This window comes from Seriola aureovittata, chromosome 6 (genome assembly GCF_021018895.1).
Source record: "Seriola aureovittata isolate HTS-2021-v1 ecotype China chromosome 6, ASM2101889v1, whole genome shotgun sequence".
Lineage (NCBI taxonomy): Eukaryota > Metazoa > Chordata > Actinopteri > Carangiformes > Carangidae > Seriola > Seriola aureovittata.
In genome coordinates, this window is record NC_079369.1 from 6,934,424 (window position 1) to 6,958,040 (window position 23,617).

At 40.8% G+C, this 23,617-nt stretch overlaps 1 protein-coding gene across 2 annotated transcripts in view; it reads right to left on the minus strand.

The window, feature by feature from the left end:
• ralgps2 (Ral GEF with PH domain and SH3 binding motif 2) overlaps window positions 1-23,617 on the minus strand; it is a 69,445-nt gene that overhangs the window by 35,717 nt on the left and 10,111 nt on the right. For both annotated transcript variants that reach the window (XM_056378096.1, XM_056378095.1), the window contains exons 2-6: window positions 14,516-14,624; window positions 12,089-12,219; window positions 11,616-11,723; window positions 10,809-10,859; window positions 2,148-2,231 (exon numbers count right to left, since the gene is read on the minus strand). In XM_056378096.1, the coding sequence (XP_056234071.1) occupies window positions 2,148-2,231; window positions 10,809-10,859; window positions 11,616-11,723; window positions 12,089-12,148 (303 nt within the window). In that variant the 5' untranslated portion in view covers window positions 12,149-12,219; window positions 14,516-14,624. The remainder of the gene's footprint in view (window positions 1-2,147; window positions 2,232-10,808; window positions 10,860-11,615; window positions 11,724-12,088; window positions 12,220-14,515; window positions 14,625-23,617) is intronic.

Consider the following 23,617-nt stretch of genomic DNA (forward strand, 5'->3'; position numbering starts at 1 on the left):
CTATGCAGGTGGTGTATCTCCAGAGCCATATGTGTTTAATTTTTACTATTTCACATGGAGAGAAGATGAGGGAGTGTAAGAAAATGGATATAAGATACATGGATGGTAAACTCTTCCATTTTAATATACACCTTTTTTTCTTCCAGACAGCAATATTTAGATTTTAAAAAAACATTTAAATATACCTTCACCCTCCAGTGTACAGTAGACTGAAGTTTCCATTGACTGTAAAATGTGATTCCAATCTGGGAGCAAAAACATGCTGCAGCTTCACTTTTAGTTTCCTCAATGTTTTAACTTGATATCTGAGGTCAGTCTGGACAAAGCATGTCTCTGAAATTCACTATGCCGTGGGGGTTCATCACAGAGCATGTGTCCTCATATGCCTTGGCCTTCAAAACTGCACAACGATGAGATCAGTCATGACGACAGTGCTCCACATAGGTGCAAACACGAATGTGTTTGTGTGACTGAGGGAGGATTTGGGGATACAGGGGCTGCAAAGACAGGGTCCTGTGTTTATGGATGTCATATCATGTCCTGAAGCAAAGATCATGTCTTGGGGGCTGTGTTTATGAGCGTATCAAGGCCGCCAGAACAGAGCTGCGAGTCTCCAGCACTTCAATAATCATAAATAAGCGGAAGCAGATAGATCCAGCCAAAAGCTGTGGATCAACCCATTTAATGGCCTGAGGGGAGGAAGGGATGGGATGGAGTTGAAGATCTGGACAAAAACGGGGACAACAGCTGGTCGACAGGCCTGAGGTGATGGTGGGACTGAGCCCTGATTTACCAACAGCTGTTCAGTGGTAGAAAGTGAATTTATATACTTAATAGTAGCGCTGGAATAAGTTGATGCTGCTGCTTTTATTTGCATTAATAATTGCACTGTAGAAATCAAGCTGATGCTCATTTGAGAAGTAGATATGTCATTTTCTGTTATCTGGTTGCATAATTGACTGTAGCTGTATGTTTGTAACTTGTTTGTAATATGTCTAGAATGTGAATAATAAAGCAACATAAATATAATATGAAGATATTTTTTATGTTGAAAGTTTGACAGCATCAAACATTTTTTTAGTTCTTTTCTGGTGAGAATAGTCTATTCTCATTTGGCTACTATCATTGCAAGAAATTGTTTATTATTCATCTTACAATTGCTGGATATAGACAACTGTTTTTTTTTACTACTATACAAGCTGCTGGTGTGTCACTGCAGAAAACACAAGAGGAGATTACTGTGCATTGATCATATGTATTATATGATCAATGTACAGTCTTATTCTGAATTATTCTCTCCTTGCTGCCTGCTCAACGGACTGGCCACTTTTCTTTTGCTCTACTGGCTCCCAAAATGAAGTGCCAGCAAAACAGCGACTGAAGGAAGGAATATGGCTTCAGCTCATGCTAAGGAGCTTTTTGGGACTCTCTGCTCTCCCAATCCAAGTCCTATTATCCAAAAAGCTCATTTTCCTTGGCTCCAAGCAACTGAAATGTGTGCAGCTAACATCTTGAATCACCGTTTGGGATCTGCTATACATGAAGAAGTTTCCACAGCAACACATTCTTGTTAGATCATCTCATATTTATACTGGAGGGCAGTAAAGTGGGTCTTAAAGGAGCCTGGCAAAAACAATGGAAGGTGATTCAAGGGCATGGCTGCCCCTTACATCATTACCCACAACTTCCTGTTGATGATTTCACAGGGCACTGAGGGAGCATGCCATGCACACTCCTGCATACATTTGGAAATGTGCACCAACCTGCACATTAATAACTAAGTCCAAAAGCAAAGAACCAGCTAAGGACTAAATATCCTACCTTTCTTCTGACTTGACTTGACTTGACTTGGGGACTAGTTATGATGTATACGACTAGCAGGGAGGAGATGTGGCGGTTATTAGGAACTGCCCTGACAAGCAGGGCTTTAAAAACAACCACCTCTGGGAGAGCTAGGGTGATGATTTGGCACTTGGAGGATGAAAGAAGAGGACACGATGGAAAGAGGAGATGTAATATCTCCCTTCCTTGATGGCCAAGGCTCATAAATCTTTAACACTGCAAGAGGAATGGTTTTCTCTCTCTTGACTCTCCTTTCGGTTGAGACTTGAGGTAGTACTGAAGTACAGACTGTTTATGTGTCTCACCTGGTTGAACCTGCGAGTGAAGGCCACGACATTTGGAGCAGAGCTGTGTTTTTCCTTCTTGTTCCAGCCACAGCTTGAAAGCTCCTGAAAACATACAAACAATCAGGGAAATTAACATCATGCACAGATCTTCAGAACCTTTTTGTTTATGTCAGCATTTTACTGAATGTGCTCAACAGTCTAGTCAGAGGTCAGTCAGTGGTAAGTGAAGAGGAGGCAGAGGTCAGGATATAGGAGAGAAACGCTATGAAGAGAAGAAAGAGAGGGAGAAGACAGGATCCAGTCTAAGGCTCAGAAGGATTCATACATGACTGTAAACACAAGCAAGTGATAAAGGAACAAGTTCTGTCTCAGTATGAAGCTCAGTGCTCATTACAGATTCCCACAGCAGCTTTTATGCAACCAAAATAAAGATTTCCAAAAATGTTCATGAATCATAATAAAAGCAATTTGAAACTCAATTGTAAATCTGACAGTTTATCTTTAAACAAAATTATAACATTGATTCATTCATTCATTTATTGAGGAATAGATTAATCTGAATGCAATTCAGAGAAGTCAAGCTCTACTGTGTATGAGGACACGTATGAATCCCATGAGCACAGAGGTGATATAATAGAGCTGCACAGGGCGGCAGTAATGGCAGTGGCAGTAACATGTAAAAGCAACGCCGGATTAAAACAAGAAAAGACACAAACCACAAATGAATGTAAACAATGCCTATTTCAAAACATTTTTAAACAAATGTTTTATGATGCAAGAGTCATTCATGTGTGTTTGTTAGAACTTATGGGTAAAATTACAGACACACACAATGCACTTTGCTGAAAAACACATTTCGGTTCAAATGTAAACGATAAAACTCCTCAGTAATGCACAGTGAAGTACTTTCAATCCACAAAATGTCAAATTATAAAAAATGTTCTTCAAATCAAGTTACCAGAGACCAATAAATATAAATAAATATTTTATTTCTGCCAACTGTCAAAAAGCTGAAGTTATTCAATTTACATTGACAAAAAACAGAGAGAAGCAGCAAATCCTCATATTTGACAAACCCGCAATGTAATTAGTAATTGTTTGATTTATTTTATTTCATTAATAACTTTAAAATAATGATCAAGTTGCTGAAGTTGTAATTTGCTGATTACCTGTCAATAAGCTGATAAATGTCTGCACTTCTCATGATGCTATTCTTACAAAGTAGCAGCAGCTGTGGAAGCAGCGGTTCTGAGAGTGAATTCAGTTCACGTTATTAAAGGAAGGGCAGCGATTTTGGAACTTGATCACAGAAAATTCCAACAACACACAAATACAAATAGGCAGTCAGTACCAGGCTCAACTCGGTTTGGCCTCAGCCACTGTCCTCAGTGATGAGGTAAAGATAGGAGACCACACAGACACCACAAGGGAAACCCAGACCCTCCTTTGGCCCCCACAGGCTTTCCAGAGGCCAGGGACACTGACGTAACAGTAGGAAAAATGTTGTGCAAGTTCTCCTCCTAATCCCTGCCAGCCCAGCCGGCTTGGGCTACAATATGAACAACTGAATCAGGCTGCAGCTCCCCCACACAATACCCCCAGTGAGACAGTCTGACCGTCTGGAAGCAACAACCTGTACCGAACTGCTCACAACTCCCTGACCTGGGTCGCATCAGGACGTCTACTTGCAAAAAGAAGTCACGCTCATTCAAGGGTGAGTCTCTGAGTCGTTAGAGGCAGCCAGCGGGGGTAAAGAGGCAAAATATCAAATACAGATGTTACAAGAAGACCTTCGTGCGTGGGCGAGGTGATGCCTCGGGACCTATATTGCCTGAGTCAGGATGAGGATACAAGGATAGGAAAAAGGGGGAAAGTGTAGGAAGATGAAGAGATAGTATTAAGACATAAAAAAAAACACTGTAGAAGACCCAACAGCATCTTCCCACAAGGTTTACAAGCCTGTGTTGAGCCTCCTCACAGTTTGAGCATGTTGTCCATGTCGCAGGATGTAGCTAAACCAGCGTGTAGGAGACACGAGCCTGTCTCACCAAGGAGAAGTCATTGTTTATTTAAAATCTGTCCTTTTTTAAATAAGCGCTTTCCTCCTTCCTGCCATCATGTCAATCATTCGTTTCTCCAACTTCTACACAACTTTGGTGATGATTCTTAAACACAGACGTTCCATAGTTACTGGGAGGTAGAGGTGTTTGTGTGTCTCACAGCTCAGACCACCACCTGACCACCCAGGTAGGTGATACACCCAAGAGGAGACACGCAGACACTCCTACACCTCTCTCGCTCAACAAGACCACAACATTTCAACAACTGTCACTGATCCTTCAACACTGGACCACCTAGGCCTGTCCTCTAATCTGACTATCCACCCCTCTGTCCATCTCGCTTAGCCTGAAGCTGAAGTCATTTAATCTCTATTGTTCTGAAGTTATGTAATAACCAATTGCCTCATGTGTATTGAAGCAGCAGGGAACCGATCCACAGCCTCTCCAGAACCTATTAGAATTTTATTTCCATTTTTATCTTATTCATTTCATTTATTTACTTAATTTTTCTTGTGCCTTTGTAGTCTAATTTTACACTGAAGCCTCACAAACAACAGGCAACATTTAAAAAAAATAAAATAAAAAATAAAAACACTGAAAACAGTTTGGAAACAGGCTTTGACGAGGGAGATTTGGTAAGGAGAGGGTTTTAAATGCTGCAGTAAAAGAGTGCAGTTAAAAAAAATGAAGCCTGCTCTGCCAAACCACAGACAGCCTGTCATTTCCACATGCTGGTCTGGCTGAGCAGCTTTTTCATTAAAGCACAGTCCTATGGGGCTGCTAGAGGCTGGCAGTATCTACACTGTCGGGTATGTATGGTTAACATGAGGGCTGTCAGGGAAAGCTGACATCACCTCCAGTTACAAGATGCAATTAGGGCTGTTGCAATGTCAGTTTTTCACTACACAATTATTGTTGCCAAAGAATTGACGATAACAATATTATCGCAATAACTCTTATTGGGGGGGGGGGGGCGCAATGCTACCAGTCATTCATCTTTGGCAAATGAATTGGACTCATACAAGTGTTGGGAGGTGGAGAGAGTCTGTAACTATAACTGTACAAAAATAAACACTATAACACTTTGTGAAATAGGCAACCAGTTGAAGTGATAAACAAAAGATCCACAAGACCATTATCACGTGTGTATTATTAGCACAATATGAATATTTCATTTTCTACGTATCACGGTTATGGCCAATACTGGTATATTGCAACATCCCTAGTTGCAGTCGTCAATGAATAAGTGATGGGGTAAAGAGTTTTCTTCTGGATCCAACCAAAGATGTCAACAGATCAGATTCTCAGTCCAACATGAACCACAGCAAAAATTTACACACACCAAAACATCTCTAAACCTAAACTTTAAATGACCTTTTCAATATCTCGTTATCTCTTCAATTAAAGTGTAGACTGCACTCTGCGTTACAAACACATTTTAAGATTATTATATAAACAGAATTACAGGCTGAATATGACAACAAGCTGCAGCTAAGCCACAAATTGCGATGACCTCATGTGAGATACCACAGCAATTGCTTTTTTTTTTGTGTGTATACTGTAAATGGAAATCTCAAGTGTTGGGGTCCCGGAGAATATTAAAGAGAGGCCACGGGCCAAGACAGGAAGGGCTGATAAAAGGTAAGGAACAGGATGGAAAACGAACAAAGATGAGGAGGAAGTGAGACTGAGAAAGAGGGTTTGCCGCAAGAAGAGAGGAGATTGTGAAGATAGATTTGCTGAGAATGACAGGAAGGAGTGCAATGGAAAATCTCTTGCTGTTCTGTACTTCAGCTCGTAGCAAGACAGAGGAACCCTAATCCAAGAGCCAAGTTATGCAACTGGTCTACAGATAGAACTATTCCCTTCTGTTCTGGTAAGAAAAAGAAAAAAAAAAAAAAAAAAAAAAAGAACACAAGAGAAACGGAAAAGAAAACAAAATACATGAAAAGGAAAAATGACAGTGCATTGTTGTTTCAGTCAGACATCCATAAACTATAAACCTGGCAGAGACCTACAAGCAGCCAGCAGCAGCCTCCATTACCTTGCTGTGCACACCATGGAAAGAATTACTTTCCCAGGAGTTCTTTTAGTACATGTACTGTGTGTGATTCTTCTGGTAGTACAGGCCATCTGTCATGGTAAGCGAAATCAGACTAGGCATGTTTCTATATGAAACTTTCATAGCGCATTTGCTAAACATGATATCATCATAATAATTACTGTTATACGCTGAAAGAGATATTAAACATAATAATTTGGTTCGATGTAGTCTTCCACTACACCTTACAGTATTCCATTGGCACCCTTTTTTGAAACCGAATCACAAACTTTGGACGAAATCCTCTTTAACGAGGGAAAACTTGTCAGTGTGGTTTTTCTGTCTCCACTGCCAAAAATTATTTTCCCTCACCTCTCACCATGATTAATGTGTACTGACCGTCATGTTGACAGGCTGTAGTCTAGGTGTGATTCCCTCCTGTGTTTGTTGTGTGTGCAGACTACAGGTCCCTACAGAGAGCTGCATGCAATGTCAGGTACAGTTGTGACAGAAAGCACAAGATTTAAGGAAATGTTTCTGTATCTCACAATCATTGCTGTAACGCGTTAAGCCTGCGGGCGAGACGGGCCTGACAATGTGAAACCGTACCTGCCTCCCACTACAAGTCACTGTCTCCTCCATGACTCACATGATACTTTCAATCTGTTCAGAGGACTTCTGCGCTGGGTGCTCAGACGAGAGGAGCTGACATACTTCTCAGCGGTATGTAAAATGCAATCTGATAGCTACTCCCTGAGAGCTGAAGTAAAACTTGCCAGCCAAAGCAACTAAATTACTTACTTGGCTGTTGTCATGGCTGTGTGTTAAAAACAAAGGCAACCCTCCCCCTTTTCAAGTCCCTTTACATCACTCAGTCTCTCTTTTCCTCTCAGCTTCGATTTCATAAACATCCAATTGTAGATTGTCAGCCGCATGTCTGATTACAAAATTAGAAATGGTCTACTGGGACTGGAAAAAACAGATGAAGAGGGAAAAAGTCCAATGTCTTTTATTTCATCACGATTCTTCCAAACTTAACCTATTTTCACTTACACATCATTTTCCTCTACATTTCTCATCAGCTGATCGTCTGTTCTATAGTGAGCTGTCCTATCCAGGTCCCTCTTGATAAACAGAACCGATCAATGCTACAAACCATTAGGAATCAGTGCATCGTAAATTTAGATGAGAGAAAAAGATTTAGCTACAAGTCCCTTGCATCCTTTTCCCTCCTTTCTCTGATCCATCTTGTCATTTTAATGGCATTTCACTCTGCAAACCAACAGCCAAGAAACACATCAGCGATTCAGCTGAGGGCTGTAGATTAAACATCGGTCTGCTCTGCACTATAGATTATTTTACCATCAAAAAAAAAAACTTCTGCTGTTCCCATCAATTGTACCTGCACATCACACAAAAGAACACCAGACGCTGACCATGCTTTGTCAAGTTCTTCCCGATCTTTCTATACTCTGCTCTAAGACAAGAATTATGACTATTGCGCTGACTAGGCTCCATCACATGAAGGAAGCTCATCACAACAATCCACATGCATGGCAGCGTCTTATGAGCTGTCACTTACGTACCATTAAAAGCAGATGTGTTTAGACTCTGTGTTTGTCTCTGGAGTCTACTGTGTCAGAGTGGCAAGCGTTCTGATCTGTTAAACCAAGCTCTCTTGAGGCCTTTCCAATATTAAAGAGTTATTTAGAAATACTGGCCTCCCCTGTTATTATTCATGACTTTTCTAACTTTACACATATATATATATATATATATATATATATATATATATCCACAGCTTGGAAGACAAGAGAATAGTCCATGCCTCCTGCACAGAGGATTTGGCCAGACGCAACCCCATCTCCTCACACTGTTTTTGGTGTCTCCATCCACAGTTCTCATGTTATCTTTTATTGCTATTGTGACTGACAGTTATCTTTTCTTCCTCATCCAGAGGGTTTGTCTTGATCTTTCCGGCTCCCCTCCATACATCTGCTCCATGTCAGCGCTGGAAAACTTGAGTTAATGAGTTCCTCTGTTCTACTGAAATATTGTCTGCAGCAATATTTTCGTCTCTTGCCAGAGTGTCTGTTTATGTGTTATATACACATGTAAAATGTTGTAAACACCAGCATGCATAATAGTGTCTGGACTCTCAGTCTCAGAGTATCATAGTGTCTGGAGTCTCAGTGCAGAAACTACGGTAGTGTCTTTCTCACAGACTCACTTACACTCACATTCATATTATATTAGGACAGTTATGATGTGTTTATGGAGAGGGGAAAAATAAAATCTTAAACATAGACACCAACAGGCCAAGTCATAGCTGGTTTATGGTCATTTCCAACCATTTCAAGTAGTCAGTACAGTTATTATGGAAATTACCGCAGCCTTGGAAGACCAGAAAAAAACTAACATCAAAACAGAATATTTAAGTCATTTGGAGGACAACATTTGCACCAAGTAGTCAGTCATAAGTCTAAAGGGAAAGTTTAGTTTACCTGCATGACTAGGCTGTAAGCGTGCAGTGAAGACATATTTGATCAGTATGACCACAGACCAGAAACACTTGGAAGCTATCTGGTGGAAAATGTGATTCGTCTCTTGTTTGTTATTATGCAAAAAATCAAAATATGTCAACTTGAAACCCTCTGAAGAACATCTGGACATGTCAGTTTAAAGCAAGAGACTCCACTGGAGAGATCATATCCAATCAAAGGTCAACTCCCTCACAGTTATTTTAACAAATGAGAATTACAACACATCACGTCATGGAAACTAACACACTCTCTGCCTTCTTTCCACTCTCTCCCTCATCTTGGGAAAGTGATATGGCAAAAATGAAAATATTTTTAACTCTAATTATGTCCATAACTGTTCCCCATTTATCAGTAAGCCCTAATTTAGTGTGTAGATTTTAGTGTTTCACAGCATTTAAAGGGTGCTTAAAGGGCAAGAATGGGCTGTATGTCAGTAAAAACACTATTGCAAAACTCAAAGTTTGAACCAAGTTATTCAATATTTTCCTATTCAGGCAGTGAACAGATTGAAACAGCAGGCATGCACCAACACACACACACACACACACACACACACACACACACACACACACACACACACACCTGCTCTTCCCATCATGTGTCTGTGAGACTGACAGCAGTGGAAACTCTAGTTGAGTTTAGTTCAGTCATAGCTGTGTTTTTTCTTTTTTTTTTTTTCAGCCAGTGTTGTGAGACAAAAGCACAGTGAGACCAGGAAAAGCCTTGCTAGGGCACCCTGTCCCTGCCAGGATGCTGCTGGGTCACTCTGCATACTGTACAATCTGCTCTTTCTCTCCCCTCCAGACTGCAGCCTTCATCTTCTCATCAGCCCAGTATGAGCACAACAGTCCTTCCAAAATGACCCCTTTTGCTCACTCTCAACTGCATCATTCTTCGTTCCCACTTGTAGTCCCTCCAACACAGGACTCTGCAACAAGTGAAACCATGTCCCTGCCCATCTGATCCTTCAATCCTCACCCTTTCACCGCAACCTCTCAATTCTCCACCCATTATTTTCCAAATTGCTGGAATAGACTGAAATACAGGGACACATTTTCATTAGGCTTCTAAATCCCACCCAGCCAGTCAGTCAGTCAAACCAGACTGAACATGGGAGCATGTTTGCATTCATGAAAACCTTCAGTAGCGAGTAGAGTTAAGACGATAGGGCTGGAGTCCAGATGATATCAATGACTTCCCTCTGGGTGAAGAAACAGCATTACTCCAAAGACAACCCCTGATGAAAGCTAGTTAGGGAAGTTATTCTTAAGTTTTTTCCATTACTCAGGCACAACAAACAATTTTCGGGACTCAATAAGGTCAAGCTGCACTATAACATGTTCTTTAAATTAAATCAAACCATGGGTCTGGGAGTGATATCATGCCAAAGAAGTGAGTTTGGTGTTAGCTGAGATGAGACAAGTGTTGCACATGTGCAATAGCAGGGTCTACCACACCACGCTGGGCTGTGGTCTGTATCCTGCTTTTATAAGGCCACAGTGACCAACCTTAAACACAGGTTATCCACGCCTGCTGTCAGGAAGGGCCTCAAAATCCAGACGAGAAAAAGCATCAGACTGCACTGGCTCTCACTGAGGCGACAGATAAGGTGTGCAAGACTGGGTGAGGTACAGATACGCTTTTTTTCTGCATAACTGTGATATGCGTCTCTGCGTGGGAGGTCTGATCACAGCTGCTGCTGAGATAACAACTGCATGGTTACCGTGCAGCATAGAAATAGAGTAGATAGAGGGACGGAGAGACTAAGGCAGCAGATGGATAGAGTCAAATCGTATATATGCATAGATACAAATGTAGAAATGTTCCTTCTGATTTATGTTGCATATTGATTCATGGTTTTTTTTTTAATTTTAGACATGTCACTATCCAGCCTAAAAAATAAAAACAACAACATGTTTGAAACACATAGCTAACTCAAAAGTGCCACTTGATTTCTCACACTAGATGTCATAAATGACAGCCAAATAAAGCTGTCAACCTCTCTCTTTTCTCTACAGATTTGATAACTGCTCACCTCTGGCTGGATGGCTTTGAACACAGGAGCATCCATGAGCGTAATCTGGCCCTGGAGGAGGTGAAACACAACAGTTGTTAGTCTTAGGCCACAATGACAGACAAAGTTTGCATTTTGCCCAAATCCCACACAGCTATTTAAGAGCTATGTCACTGTGTACTGCAGGAATCATACATTGTCAAATCTAAGGTCAATAGATAACAGTTCAACAATTAAAATATTGCTTTTGCAAGAGAGGCTTTGTCATTGCAAGCAAGTGGGTGTGACAGCACACAACTCATTATTCCAAGGATGCTGGCTTTGACAAACAACACCCTTAAACGACTTTTTGTTACACCAGGGTAGATGTGACATGAAAATAGAACAGAGAAGATAAAGAGTGCCCTCTTGTGGTTGAACGGGGTAGAACACCACACAAAAAAGCATTAAAATCATTTTACTGGCGAGGGAAACTCTTTATTTCAGTTGTTATGGGAAAACTTCAGCAAAATTATTCCTCACAACAAGGTAAGCCTCATTCAGCAGCAATGTGGTCGCTGTTTGTTCACAGTTGCCATGGAACATTTGCGCAGAGGCAGTCAGGGGAAATCTATCAGTGTCTGCTTGGCACTGCCAAACAACATCAATTATTACTGATCCAAACTGTGACCCCATTTCCTCCTCTTTCATCCCATCTCCTCCTGTCTCAAGTCAGCACATTACATTTGTGCAAACTGAACATTTCATTAAACACTCAACATGCAGCATAACCAGACAAGGGCAGATACACTCTCAAATACACACAAAAAACACATAAACTTCACTCACTGCATATTCTTCAGGAGTGACCTTAAGCACATCAAACACAACAGCATCAAAACTCTTCTTCAGCTCTGAAGAACCCTTATCACTGAGAGATTCTGAGCTGCTGCTCTTCTGGAGAAGGAGACAAACAAACAAACAAACACACACAGTTACATCATAAGATAACATTTGAGAAAAGGTATCAGGAAAAAAAGAGTGATGGATGCACTGTTAAGAACCATGTTATGATGTGAAGAGGAGAGGTTAGGTATGAAAGGTTTGAGAATGTTAAGGAACTCAGACTAATGTGGTGTCGTAGAGAATCACTGAAAAATTTGATGACTTAATGCTTCAGGCAGGATGAACACAACATCCTGTCACCTAGTAATCATACACTAAAGCTTTTTTGTGTTGAAAGATGTTAGAAGATACTTGTGCATTCATCTAGCATCTTACAACACACTGGGTGGAGGTCTAGCGAGTGGGCGTGGCCTCACCTCAGAGACTGTTGCAGCAGTGGTGGTGATGATTGATTGGCCATTAGGGAGGTCCATCATTCCCACACCCACTAGCTCTAGCGCAGGAGATCATTCATCATCCTCAGTTGCAGCAAAGTCCACCCGGCCGTCTGGACAGACAGACAGACACACACACACACACACACACACACACACAAAATATGGACAGGGGGTAAATTTTGCACCACATGTTGATCATAATTACCTGCATACATAAGCAGACTTATCACTCAGCTTGTAGCAACAGCACCACCTACTGGATGAATTAAGTTGATTTAAGTATTAACTCTATCATTATAGGCTCCTGACCTGACTACAAAGCTAAATTCACCCCAAGAAAATTAGTTATGGTTGAACTTGAAATGGTGGTGAAAGTAATGACAGGTTCAGCTATTGTCCCAGCAGGCCTGTGCATGCCATATGGACACACACTTTCACAGTCTGCCATTTACTACACACGAGAGAGGACAGGACAGAAGGAGCTTAGGCTGAGCATTAAGAAGAGCTCTTATGTGAAAGGGGTTTGGAGAAGCCAGCTGTCTGTTTGAGCCACAACACTGAACAGCTTACAGCCGACACTAGAGTATGACCTACCGCTACTCAGTGACTGTCCAGACCGGACTTAACTACTAAACACAGGAAGGAATCTTTTAGATTTTTCTTTTAGCTAGCAGAGAATAATATGTACATCCTGAAACTTTGCAGACACTCTCACTGGATTTCAACAGCTTACAGACATTTTCTAAACACACAAAACAGCGGAGTACTGTGTTTCATTGAGTGGATTTGTTAATGCTGAGTATCTGAGAACTAATATACTATTATTGATTGACACCATATTTCTATAGTGATATGGCATCAATCAATAGTAGTATATTACTATATTCATAGTATATTCATTAATAATAGTATATTCTCAGCAGCATGGCTATTGAGAGTACCATATAAATCTATAAAAGTGATTGACAAATACAGAACATAAGTTACCAGAGCCCAAAGTGCAATCTGAAAACTCTCTCTTACTAAATGACAAAACACAAAAATTATTAGTATTCAAAGCTGTATCTCTAAAATGTGTTGGTTTTCTTGATAAATGATCTAAATTATTAAATCAATCCTCTACATTGTCACTATCTTTATGGTGAAGCAAATAATCAATAAATAGTTTCAGCATGAGCATCAGTTACTGAAAGTTGCACAAGCTGCATTTTTATCGTCTTCTTTAAGTGACTGTAAACAATCGTAGCACCTTTGCTCATGAGACACTATTCATTTCATTCACTATCGCTGATACTACTCGCATAGTGTCACTCATGGTATCTGGAAAAACACAAACTGAATATCCACATATCTATTTTAATATCCCAGTCTGAGCCTACACATGACTATATAGACAGAAACACAAGAAAAGATTATTCTCAGTGCTTAATAATTTTATGTATCATGAATGTTAAATTAGTGTCTAGTTCTTGTACAGACAGACTGAAATCTCAACTGTGAATGATTTCTTATTAGGGATATATTTTAATATTCCACAATAATCTCCTCTGCACAGAGCTGAGACACCCCAGAGACTATTCTTTGCCAAAAGCATACTGAGAGACAGTAATGAAAAATAAGGAGTCGCTTAGAATACTGAAGGCCAGCAAAGGGGTCCCTTGTGTACTTGACAATGCAGGCCTGTGTGTGTGTGTGTGTGTGTGTGTGTGTGTGTGTCTTTTTGTACTTTAAGAACCATTAGCTGCCTTCTACGGTTCCATTCTGCTCAGCCAAGAACAAACAGCACTACATCATGTCAACTTCCCTCACATTGTTTGACAGCAGTGTATAATTGCACTGGAAGCAACAGCCAGTCTGTGTTTACAAGTCTAAGTCTGTCTGTTGTTTATAAAGTCATACATCTGTAATTACCTTACTTCCCAGCCTAATACCTACAGTGTACATGTCTTGTCCTTTAGTCTGAAGTTGAAATTATGTAAAATATCAATTGGGAGTCTTGCTTATATTTACCACACTAACACACAACTCAGGGTCTTTAAAAGACACACATGTAAGTGTCCCAATAATCAGTGATTATCTCTTCGTTCAAAAATACACTCTCTAAATACATCTACGACTCCACACATCATCTACAACTAAACTTTACAACCAAAGTCTCCGAGGTTGTCGAGTCTGAAACACTTACCTTTATATCATTTGTTGGACTTTACCTACACTCCTTTGTGTCCAACACAATAAGCAATGTACAGTCATGTCTGCTCCTACAACTGTGATGCGTTGAACTCTAATCATATGCTAATGTGATTAAAAATCAGTTAGCCTAAAAACCCCGCAGGCACACAGATACAATGCTGTCATCACATCTTGAAAAACAAGTTGTCCTCGCAAAGATGAGGCCATACTTACCAGCTGTATGTCAGATGGGCATAGTGCTAGAAGTGAGGTTGAACTGTTGTTCTGTATTGCTGTCTTTGTCTATCGAGTCCTGTCTTTCTGTGAGGCTGGTTCCTGTTGTCTGCATGAAAGTGAAAAGAACAAAAGGGAGACAGAGAGGAAGGCAGCATGATTCTTCTGAACATGAACAGAACCCACGCAGCCGCCAGTAACAAACAGCCAAAAAATCCAGTAGCTCATCTGATATGTGTAGGTACTTATCAAACCACCAGCCATTGCAACGGATGCTAATGAACACTTCTGCATTCTCTGAACCATCGGGTATTAGTGACCATTAGCTTAGAAAAATACAGGGGAGGAAGTTTGACAGATCATAAACATCAAATAAATTTTCACTAAAACTTCCTTCTCAGGAAGTTGCTACATCATATCAGTGACATTAATTTTTATTTTATTACAACCCATAAATCAATTAAATATTATTTTTTTAAAAATCACAATATAATTCTATTTTGTGTGCGGATGTACCAGTCAGTATCGGTCTGATACTGACCTTGTTAAGCAGATCAGGTATCAGCCATGACATGACCAAGACACAGTTTCTCTATCGTTGTCAATACAAATTTCAAATCTTTCCTCTATCATTTACATTTATTCATTCACAGCGTCCGACTCAGTTTAAAGCTCCACAGCATTTCTTAGTCATACTACCTTATATAAATGTTATTCCACAGAATTCTAAGCAGTAAGGGAAACAGAGAGCAGTGACAGGGGATGTGTACCCATTATTATCAGATATCCCTAGTTGATATATCTGAATTGGTGTCGGGAAAAGAAAAAGATGGATCGGTACATCCCTAATTTACTGTCTGTATTACACATGAACTAAATCTGAAACCTGCACCTTTCAAACTTTTGGTTTAATCCACTACTGTCTCAGTTTTGAACAAATTTGACTTGCGTTGTCTACCAGAAATGGTGCAACAGGAAACAGTGTGCCGTTTTTGTGTTTCACAGTAATGTACCACACATTTATTCATTCGTAGGAAGCAGTGAGTCACTCGAGATTTGACAGTACGTGATTCCAATGTGCTCCAGAGTCTTTGCACCAACCTCATGCGTCAAACCTAAATCTTATCTTGCTCAGCGCCTCCACACTTCAAATATGACTAACATTAGCCAGTAGGTGTCTCACTACTCTACGAGATTAGGCCTGTGTGTTGGACTGTATGGGACTCAGATAGGCTGTGGACAAATGTTGCATGCTGGCAGACAGTAGTTGGCTTTTAGCCATTAGGTAAGGGCTAAGATCTTCTCATCCCCTCCAAGTTGTTATCACACTGGATAGGGGTGCAAAGCTCACCAGCAGAACAAACAACAGATTAAGATGTCCACTAACCAAAGTTAACTTTAAACCTTTGCTCACACATTTGACCAGAAAACTCCGTCCCAGAGGTTCCGTTCAGTGTCTCAACAGGCCTGATGCGCACAACACTTTTTTCCTCAGAAAATAGAAATAACATCTCTTTGTACTCAAACTTGACAGAGACTTTGCTAACATATATAGTCCATGTGTCACTGTCATGTCATGTAGCAGGGTATTGAGCTGCCTATACGCTTAGCAGAGTAAACACTCCCTAGCAACAGTTTGACTGCTGTCAGTCAGTTTGCTCTGTCTGAGGTTCCTTGTCGGTCATGATTCCAACCATCCCCGACCAGTTCACATCCAACTTTACAGCTCCTTACGACGCCCACACATCCAGCTATGCTACTTTAAAAACATCCTCCCTATCCAATCCTAACCAGTCAGAGCACCCATTCTCTGCTCTAGGCCACATCCACGCACCTCTGACAGTGAGCTGAGTGGAAATGTGTTGTGTTTGGTGACATTATTCCACGTGGTAGACTCATCATGCTCTGCTTCCTGAGGTTCAAGTCAGGGGAATATCATGCCAACAGTGATAAGGTATAGGTGTATATTTGGGAATGCTGGGAATGTTAGTGTGGGCTTACAATGTTTTGACTTCAGCAGGATAATACTTCATGATGACATGACAGGGATTAGAGGAGGAAGCAGAGAATAACAGTGGAGGAGTGACAGAAAGTGGAAAGAGTCATGTTGGAGCTTGTAGCAGAGGATGTGTCGTTAAGCTAAATGCGACTCATTACACAACGTAGCAGGTGCTGTTGAATTAGGCCTCTCTCAATCGGCTGCCTCCCCCTCCTTCTAGTCGCGTTTCCTGCTTTTTGACATTCACATGCTGCAGTTCAAACACAAAGGCGCTGGAAGCCTAGCAGGCTTCGTTACTGAAGGGCACAATGCGTACAAGCAAGGGCTTCTGTGTGTCGTCATGCACATGCCGGCATATTTGTGCATGTGACAACACATTCCACATCCTGCACTGACCCTTTACATTCCTGTCTCCAGTGGCCCTGAAAACAGGTCTGCACCACCTTCATTTGGCATGTCCTCCTCTGTCCTCCTTGCGCTGCTCATCTCCTGCCCTTTCCCTCCTCACCTCAACCTCATTTTACCTCATATCTAAGCGTACACACTGCATATATGAATATATGAGAGAGAGCAATAATACTTAGAGTAGTGAAAAATTTGTCAATAAATCAATTGGTCAACCAGCAGAAAATTAAGCAGCAACTATTTTGATTATCAATTAATTGTTAAAAGTGAATTTTCAAGCAAAAATACCAAACATCGTCTTATTCCACTTTCTCATTTGTAAAGATTTTATGCTATTGTTTCTCATGTGTGAAGTGGTTTAAGTAATTTTCTAAGCAAAACTGCCAAACATTTGACAGCACCAGCTTCCTAAGTGAATATTTGCTGTTTTTCATGTACATGTTTATTCACTGCTCCATGTCTGTCCCAACACGAGGCCAAAGCTACCATAGGCACACACAAACATAAAGGATTAGTGTGTTGTGTATGTGTGTATATGATGGAGGGACCAGGTTTGTGTGTCCCTTTACAGAACTGTACGTCAAGTGTGATCAGGGAAACATCACACGCTGTGAGACTGTGAATAAAGGATCAGACGTGAGATTTCTGTAGCATTCAGCAGTAATAGAGCCTTGTGTGACTTCAACAGCTTTGACAAACATACCAGTCGCTGCCTGCGGCTCTGCAGGCCTGTCTTTGACACCTAGAAGCCCCGTGTGCCTCGCTTCTCAGTCTGTTTTTTAAAGTTTGTGTGAAAGCACCACAAATGTTCCTCACATGCTAATAGCAAGACTGATAGACCTTATAAGTATCAACAGAGAGCAGTCCTTTTCACAGCACAGTCTTTTACAGCAGTAACATCAGTAAGAAGAAAATCCATTTCTTCTTTTCCTCCATTGTGCTCTAAAATGATAAAACTTACAGTACCTCCTCTTTCTCACTGTCTGTATAATGCTTGCACTGTACTGACACATGCTCTGTGCTTTTGCCCAACAGCAGCGTGGCTTGATGCATTTGAAAAGCATGCCGCAGATGCACCAAAGTCAGGGAGCCAAAGTGGGTCAGTGTGTTGAGCTGAGCAGTGAGGGATGTGACAGCCCATTAAGCTGTGCCCTCTTCTTCTTCCCTTTGGTGTACACACACACACACACACACACACACACACACACACACACACACACACACACACACACACACACACACACACACACACACACACACACACACACACACACACACACACACACTTGTGCGTGTGTGTGTGTGTGTGTTATCTTTTGGGCAAATTATCTTTCCACTACAAAAGTACTGTAGTACTAGGTGAAACCTCCTTTTTTACAGGAACAAACAGAAGAGTCTTACTTCTAACTTTGGTTATATCTTTAGTGAAGCCTGTTCATCACCCGAGAGCTAGTCAGTGGTACTTCAGTAATCCTATACCAGCACAGGCTAGATTTAGGTTCTCACTTATCCTGGGCTCTAGTCAAGAGAACACTATTGATCTGGAGATGAAAGTGGACGGGCTGATCACACACCCTCTCTAATAACCTGCACATACACACAGTAACACAGCATGTGGCTGCATGTCACAGCAGTTCGATATTCACCGCTTTCACCCAGCAGGTTGGCTGTTCAAGCAGAGATTGGTGTCACTGCCTGCAGAGGGACAATGGTATGTGTATCTGTGTGTTGTTGTCGAGGGAACATGACTAATAGCCCCTTCACACCATCACTTAACATGCCGCTGATGTTCAGATCCTTCAGAAGGTCAATAAGTGGAGAGAGGCAGCTCCATGACACTGTGGACCAGCAGGTGTGGGAAAGAGAGAACACCTAGTGTCACTGCAGAAAGAGCTGAGGGAAACCAAAGAAACTTCCACAACTGTACATGCACAAACACTTAACTCTGTACAGAAATGCCATGTGCTCCTTTTGCTGAAATTTTAATAGCCAGTGTTTACCCATGTCTGTCCAACTGTCCTTCCTAGAACAAGGTCTCTTCGTTTTAATCCTCTCACAAAGAGCAGGTTCATAATATTGAGGAATCCCATTTTTCGCCAACATAGCTTACACCACATGTTGGTGTCCCTGTTGCTTAGTGAATGAGGCCTCTATACCTCTATGTCACCAGTACAGTCATCTTTCCCGACAAGAGGCCTGCGTATATCTGATTTATCACAGCAACCTGATGCAAAACGAGAAGAAAATAGTTTATTGGTGCCATATCATTTCACAGTAAAAACTAAATCAATAGGTAATGAACCCAGTGACACACACTACACAAGACTTTCTCCAGCCTGCCACTGACCCAACTGTGTCCTACCTTCTAACACACTGAGCCATCAGTTCATGAATATTTAGGCCTGTCTGTGGCTGGAAGTAAGCATGATCTAGTGTGCAAACAGAACGTCCAAGGGCAGAGTACGGCTTAAAAAGCAAGAGATGAAGCACAAAAAGTGTGCAGCTAAATATCTGTACAATGTCTGAGAATGTGATAAAATCAAATGTAATGTCTTTATCAAAGATGCCTTTACTTTTACAACCATGTCAGTTATCTATGTAGGTGACATTCTCAGTAGTGAAAACAGCTATATTATATTCATGTGTATATCATATATAGTCAGAGCTTTATTCTCCATTTTCACAGCAAACAATTCAAATTTAAACAGAAAATAAAAAACAGTCTCGAGATCTGTCAGCTGAATGAACATTGTGATTAAGTGCAGGTCAGCTGATTCTTATTCTGCTCAGATGATAACAATATCCAAAAGACATGATGCATGTTAAGTAGACACATTATTAAAGCACACTCACACACCTGAACCTAGTTTAGTCGATCTATCTACCCTGTTTGTGAAATTCCACTAGTTCTAAATCAGTGTTGTAGCAGCAGCTTGCACCGTGGGGTGTGATTATGCTTTTTTTAGATACACTTGCCTCTCTCTCTCTTTCTCTTCTTCTCCCTCGATCCCTACAGCTCTCTGGGTTGATAATTAGAGCTCAGGCTTTACAGACAGGCTGTTCAGGCCTGTCCCTGCTTCTGTCTTTTCTCCTGGCACATCCCCCAGTGACACAGACACACTTTGAATGTACTACTCTCACAGACCTAACCGTAGACCTACAGTCAACACTAGCCCAGCCCGAGCCTACAGCTTGAAGCACCCTTTGAAATTAATAAATACTAAAAAAAAAAAATTATAATAATTAAGACACAGGTCCAAGTGGTCTTGATAACAGTATCTGGTTATCCAGAGGCTATAGTGCCAAGCTTGTGAGTAGTGGCATGTGGCAGGGCCCCAGGGCAGCAGGCTGTCACGTGTGGGCAGAGCACTGGCCTACAGTTTGTGTGTAGGTCTATATCTGTGTGCATGCCAGCTTCAGCCTGATTTGTGGTCCAAATGGGAGCAGGCAGGCAGCCCAGCCCAAGTTCAACTCTGCTACTGAAGCCCGAGTGATTTGAGCATGGTGACAGATGACTGGGAGGAAAAAAGGGGAAGGAAGGGGGGGAGGAAGTGGAGGAAGTGTGGAGCTGGCAACAGCGCTGATTGTCTGTAGTCATTCCCTGCATGGACTATTAACAAGGAAAGGGCCGGCTAACAATACAGTGCAACAGAGCAGTCAGTCAGTGTACTACTGTTTAGAGGAAACTGATATGATCTCTATGTCTTCCTCTATGAGTCTCTGAGGATTGGCACAAGTCAAAACCACAGCAGGAAAACCTCCTCATGGAGGCTGGGCAAACACCCATTCAGGCTGAAAGTGACACTGCATGCCAGACCTATGGGGAAAACCATCATGATGTTACAGATAAGACAACATATTCTGAGTGTGTGAATGTGTGTGTGCCGATATGTAAGCTCTCAACTTGATGTTACGGATAAGACAACATATTCTGAGTGCATGAATGTGTGTGTGCGGATATGTAAGCACCCAACTTGAAAGCATCAAAATGAAATCAAGTGATTATATTGTGAAATGGGTCGCTCATAGTGCTAAACCCACTGAGAAAAAAACAAACATGTAGCACTGCGCAGCTTTTCCCGCTTAATCACAATTTTTATTTCAATGACCTAATATCAATTCTTATTTCTTAAATTTCCAAGATCACTCTTTGCATTTTCACAGTAAACATGTACATCTGTAGGGATAGATATCGTTCAAAGATTTTTTGATATATCAGTATCGACCTTGACTTTGACACCGACTCTTAACAATACAGTCCAAATTTTCGTTTTACTTTAGTTTTATTTTTAACACACTCAAATGTGTTAGTGTAATCACCAGTATCCTTAGATGCTGGCCCAAGCATGCTGCATGCTTATTGGCCGACTGATGCGGATGATGTGATTTACTCATTTACTCCTTAGATATCGAAATTTGGTATCGAATTACATTTTTTGATCCTTGATAGCATCAAACCAATTAATGTACAGAAGTTCAATACCCAGCCCTATACATCATGTCTTGGTAACTTCAGTTAGGGCTGCATGAAATGTAAAATGTCTAGTTTGTGGGAATTAAGTTATTATAAACTACATATACATATAGTGTAGACGACTGGTGGCTATACGAGCTGCTTTCTGTGACTGTGCTCAAAGTGAGCATCACTGCTGATTGGTTCACTAAGAACCGTATGTCCACTGACAGGACAAATACTGTAAAAGCTTGCTGAACTTTAAGGTTGAAATGCATACTCAGCATGCAAGTTTGTTTTGACCCAAAAGATGAGATTTTCAAAATATTAGAGTGATTAAGAATATGTCCCTTATAGCATAGAAGTCATTTCAGCAACTGGTAGTAAATATGATGCATACTATAGAAAAAAACAATTTTCTATTTTTTGTCTCAACCTCAAATGAAACACAGTATTTTTGAATTACAAGGACAATAAACATTTGTATATTAAGCTATAGGCCTTCACGACCAAGAAAGAAAGAACAGGTTGTAGCACACTAACAAACATTAGATTCTCAAAATGGCAATATCTGTGAAACGTCAGGTGTGGTTAGTTTGTGGTGATGGTTGGTTAGCAATAAGTTTTAGTCTCAAATTGATACATACTGTAACTGCCGATGCTCAATCATTTGAGTGTCTTGTCCTCCATTATATTTTCAATACACACAGGTCATCTAAATTACTACAAAGTGGCAAGAGTAGAGGGATAGTGGTGAATGTGTCAGACTAGTGGTTACACAAGTATTGGTAACATAATAACGCAGTAGCCTAAATGAATGGAGAACTTGTAGCACTTGACACACTTGGCAAGTAACATCTTGACTACCTCCAGCTAGCATTCTTTAACTAAAGTCATTACACAAAATGTTTGAGGCAAGCCCAACACTGACTGTTAATTGTGGCCATTAAAGTTAGAATATACATGAATGCCAATACAGGATTAATTGAGTCAACTCTTGTATGTCGCAAAGTCTGTTTTCTGTCCACACTGCTTTGAGTCAGCACTGTAAATACATTATCTCAAATTTTGGTCACAGCAGATTAGTACTGGGTTTTTCCTGACTTTTCTCAAAAGACACACGCTCTGAGGCAGCACGTTTTTAGCACCCTAGAAAGTTTAGTGGAACAATAAAAACACAAAACTGCAGAAGCGTCACTGATGTGTTGAAACCACAGAAAATAAGTGACGCTACCATGTTGCTAATGCAAGGGCAACACTTCCTGTAGCTGCTTATAGTTGGTAGACAAACTTACCTTAACCTGTTAGTGAAGAGCTGCAGCCACTTAGAATGGTTTAGATAAACATTAAACTTCCCACACGGCTGCTGTTGCTTGTGCTGCTGCTGCTGCTAGGTTTGTAAGAATTTAATGGGACTCAGTTCTGAATCAAATGGTGACCCTAAAATTGAAATCTAATCAAATCATACGTTTCCTGAGATTCCCACCTACTATTTGTCCTCCAAGTCTACAAATCATATTTTTCATTCAACAACTGACACCCAATATTGCATTTTTAAAGATTTTTTTAACTAATTTCCATCCAGTTTTGGAGGTTTGAGAGTCACACTATAAAAAACGCCAACCTTATAGTAATTTCTTTTGCATAGCAGCTGTACTTTATATGTGCAAGCCAAATGTGTATGTGTGTGTCCTTTGTCTGCATTAGAGCATCATCATGAACACATCTTCACTCTTTCTGAGTTAAAGCCACTGCATATCAATAGGACTTTTCCAAACAGAGGGTGTGTGACCAAAACATTCTTATCTCCATCTCTGTCTGCTGCTCAAAATATGATTCTTTCACCTTCACATTGATAGTACCACAAACAAAAACAGACACACAGCATTTCCTGGATTCGGTTTGGCCTCGAGGCTTTTGAGTGAGCCAGACTTACGAAAGACAGCATGCTGCAACCTGACAAACTGTACCATTATTTGACAGCGAAAACACACACACACAGTCCTTGTACAAAAATACCTTCTTTCTAGAAGTGACAAACTCTGTATATTCAGGTACAAGAAACTGGCTCAAGTCAAAACTAATCAACAAACCCTTGACTGTAAACAAACCCTATTTTTTGACCCCAGCCATCTAGCTGGAGGCTTGTTTGCTTGTGGGTCTTCCCAAATGAAACCCCAAAGGGTTCAATGTTAAATAAATTTTAAAAATGTGTGTATTTATTTCATAGGGGCGTTTTATATCA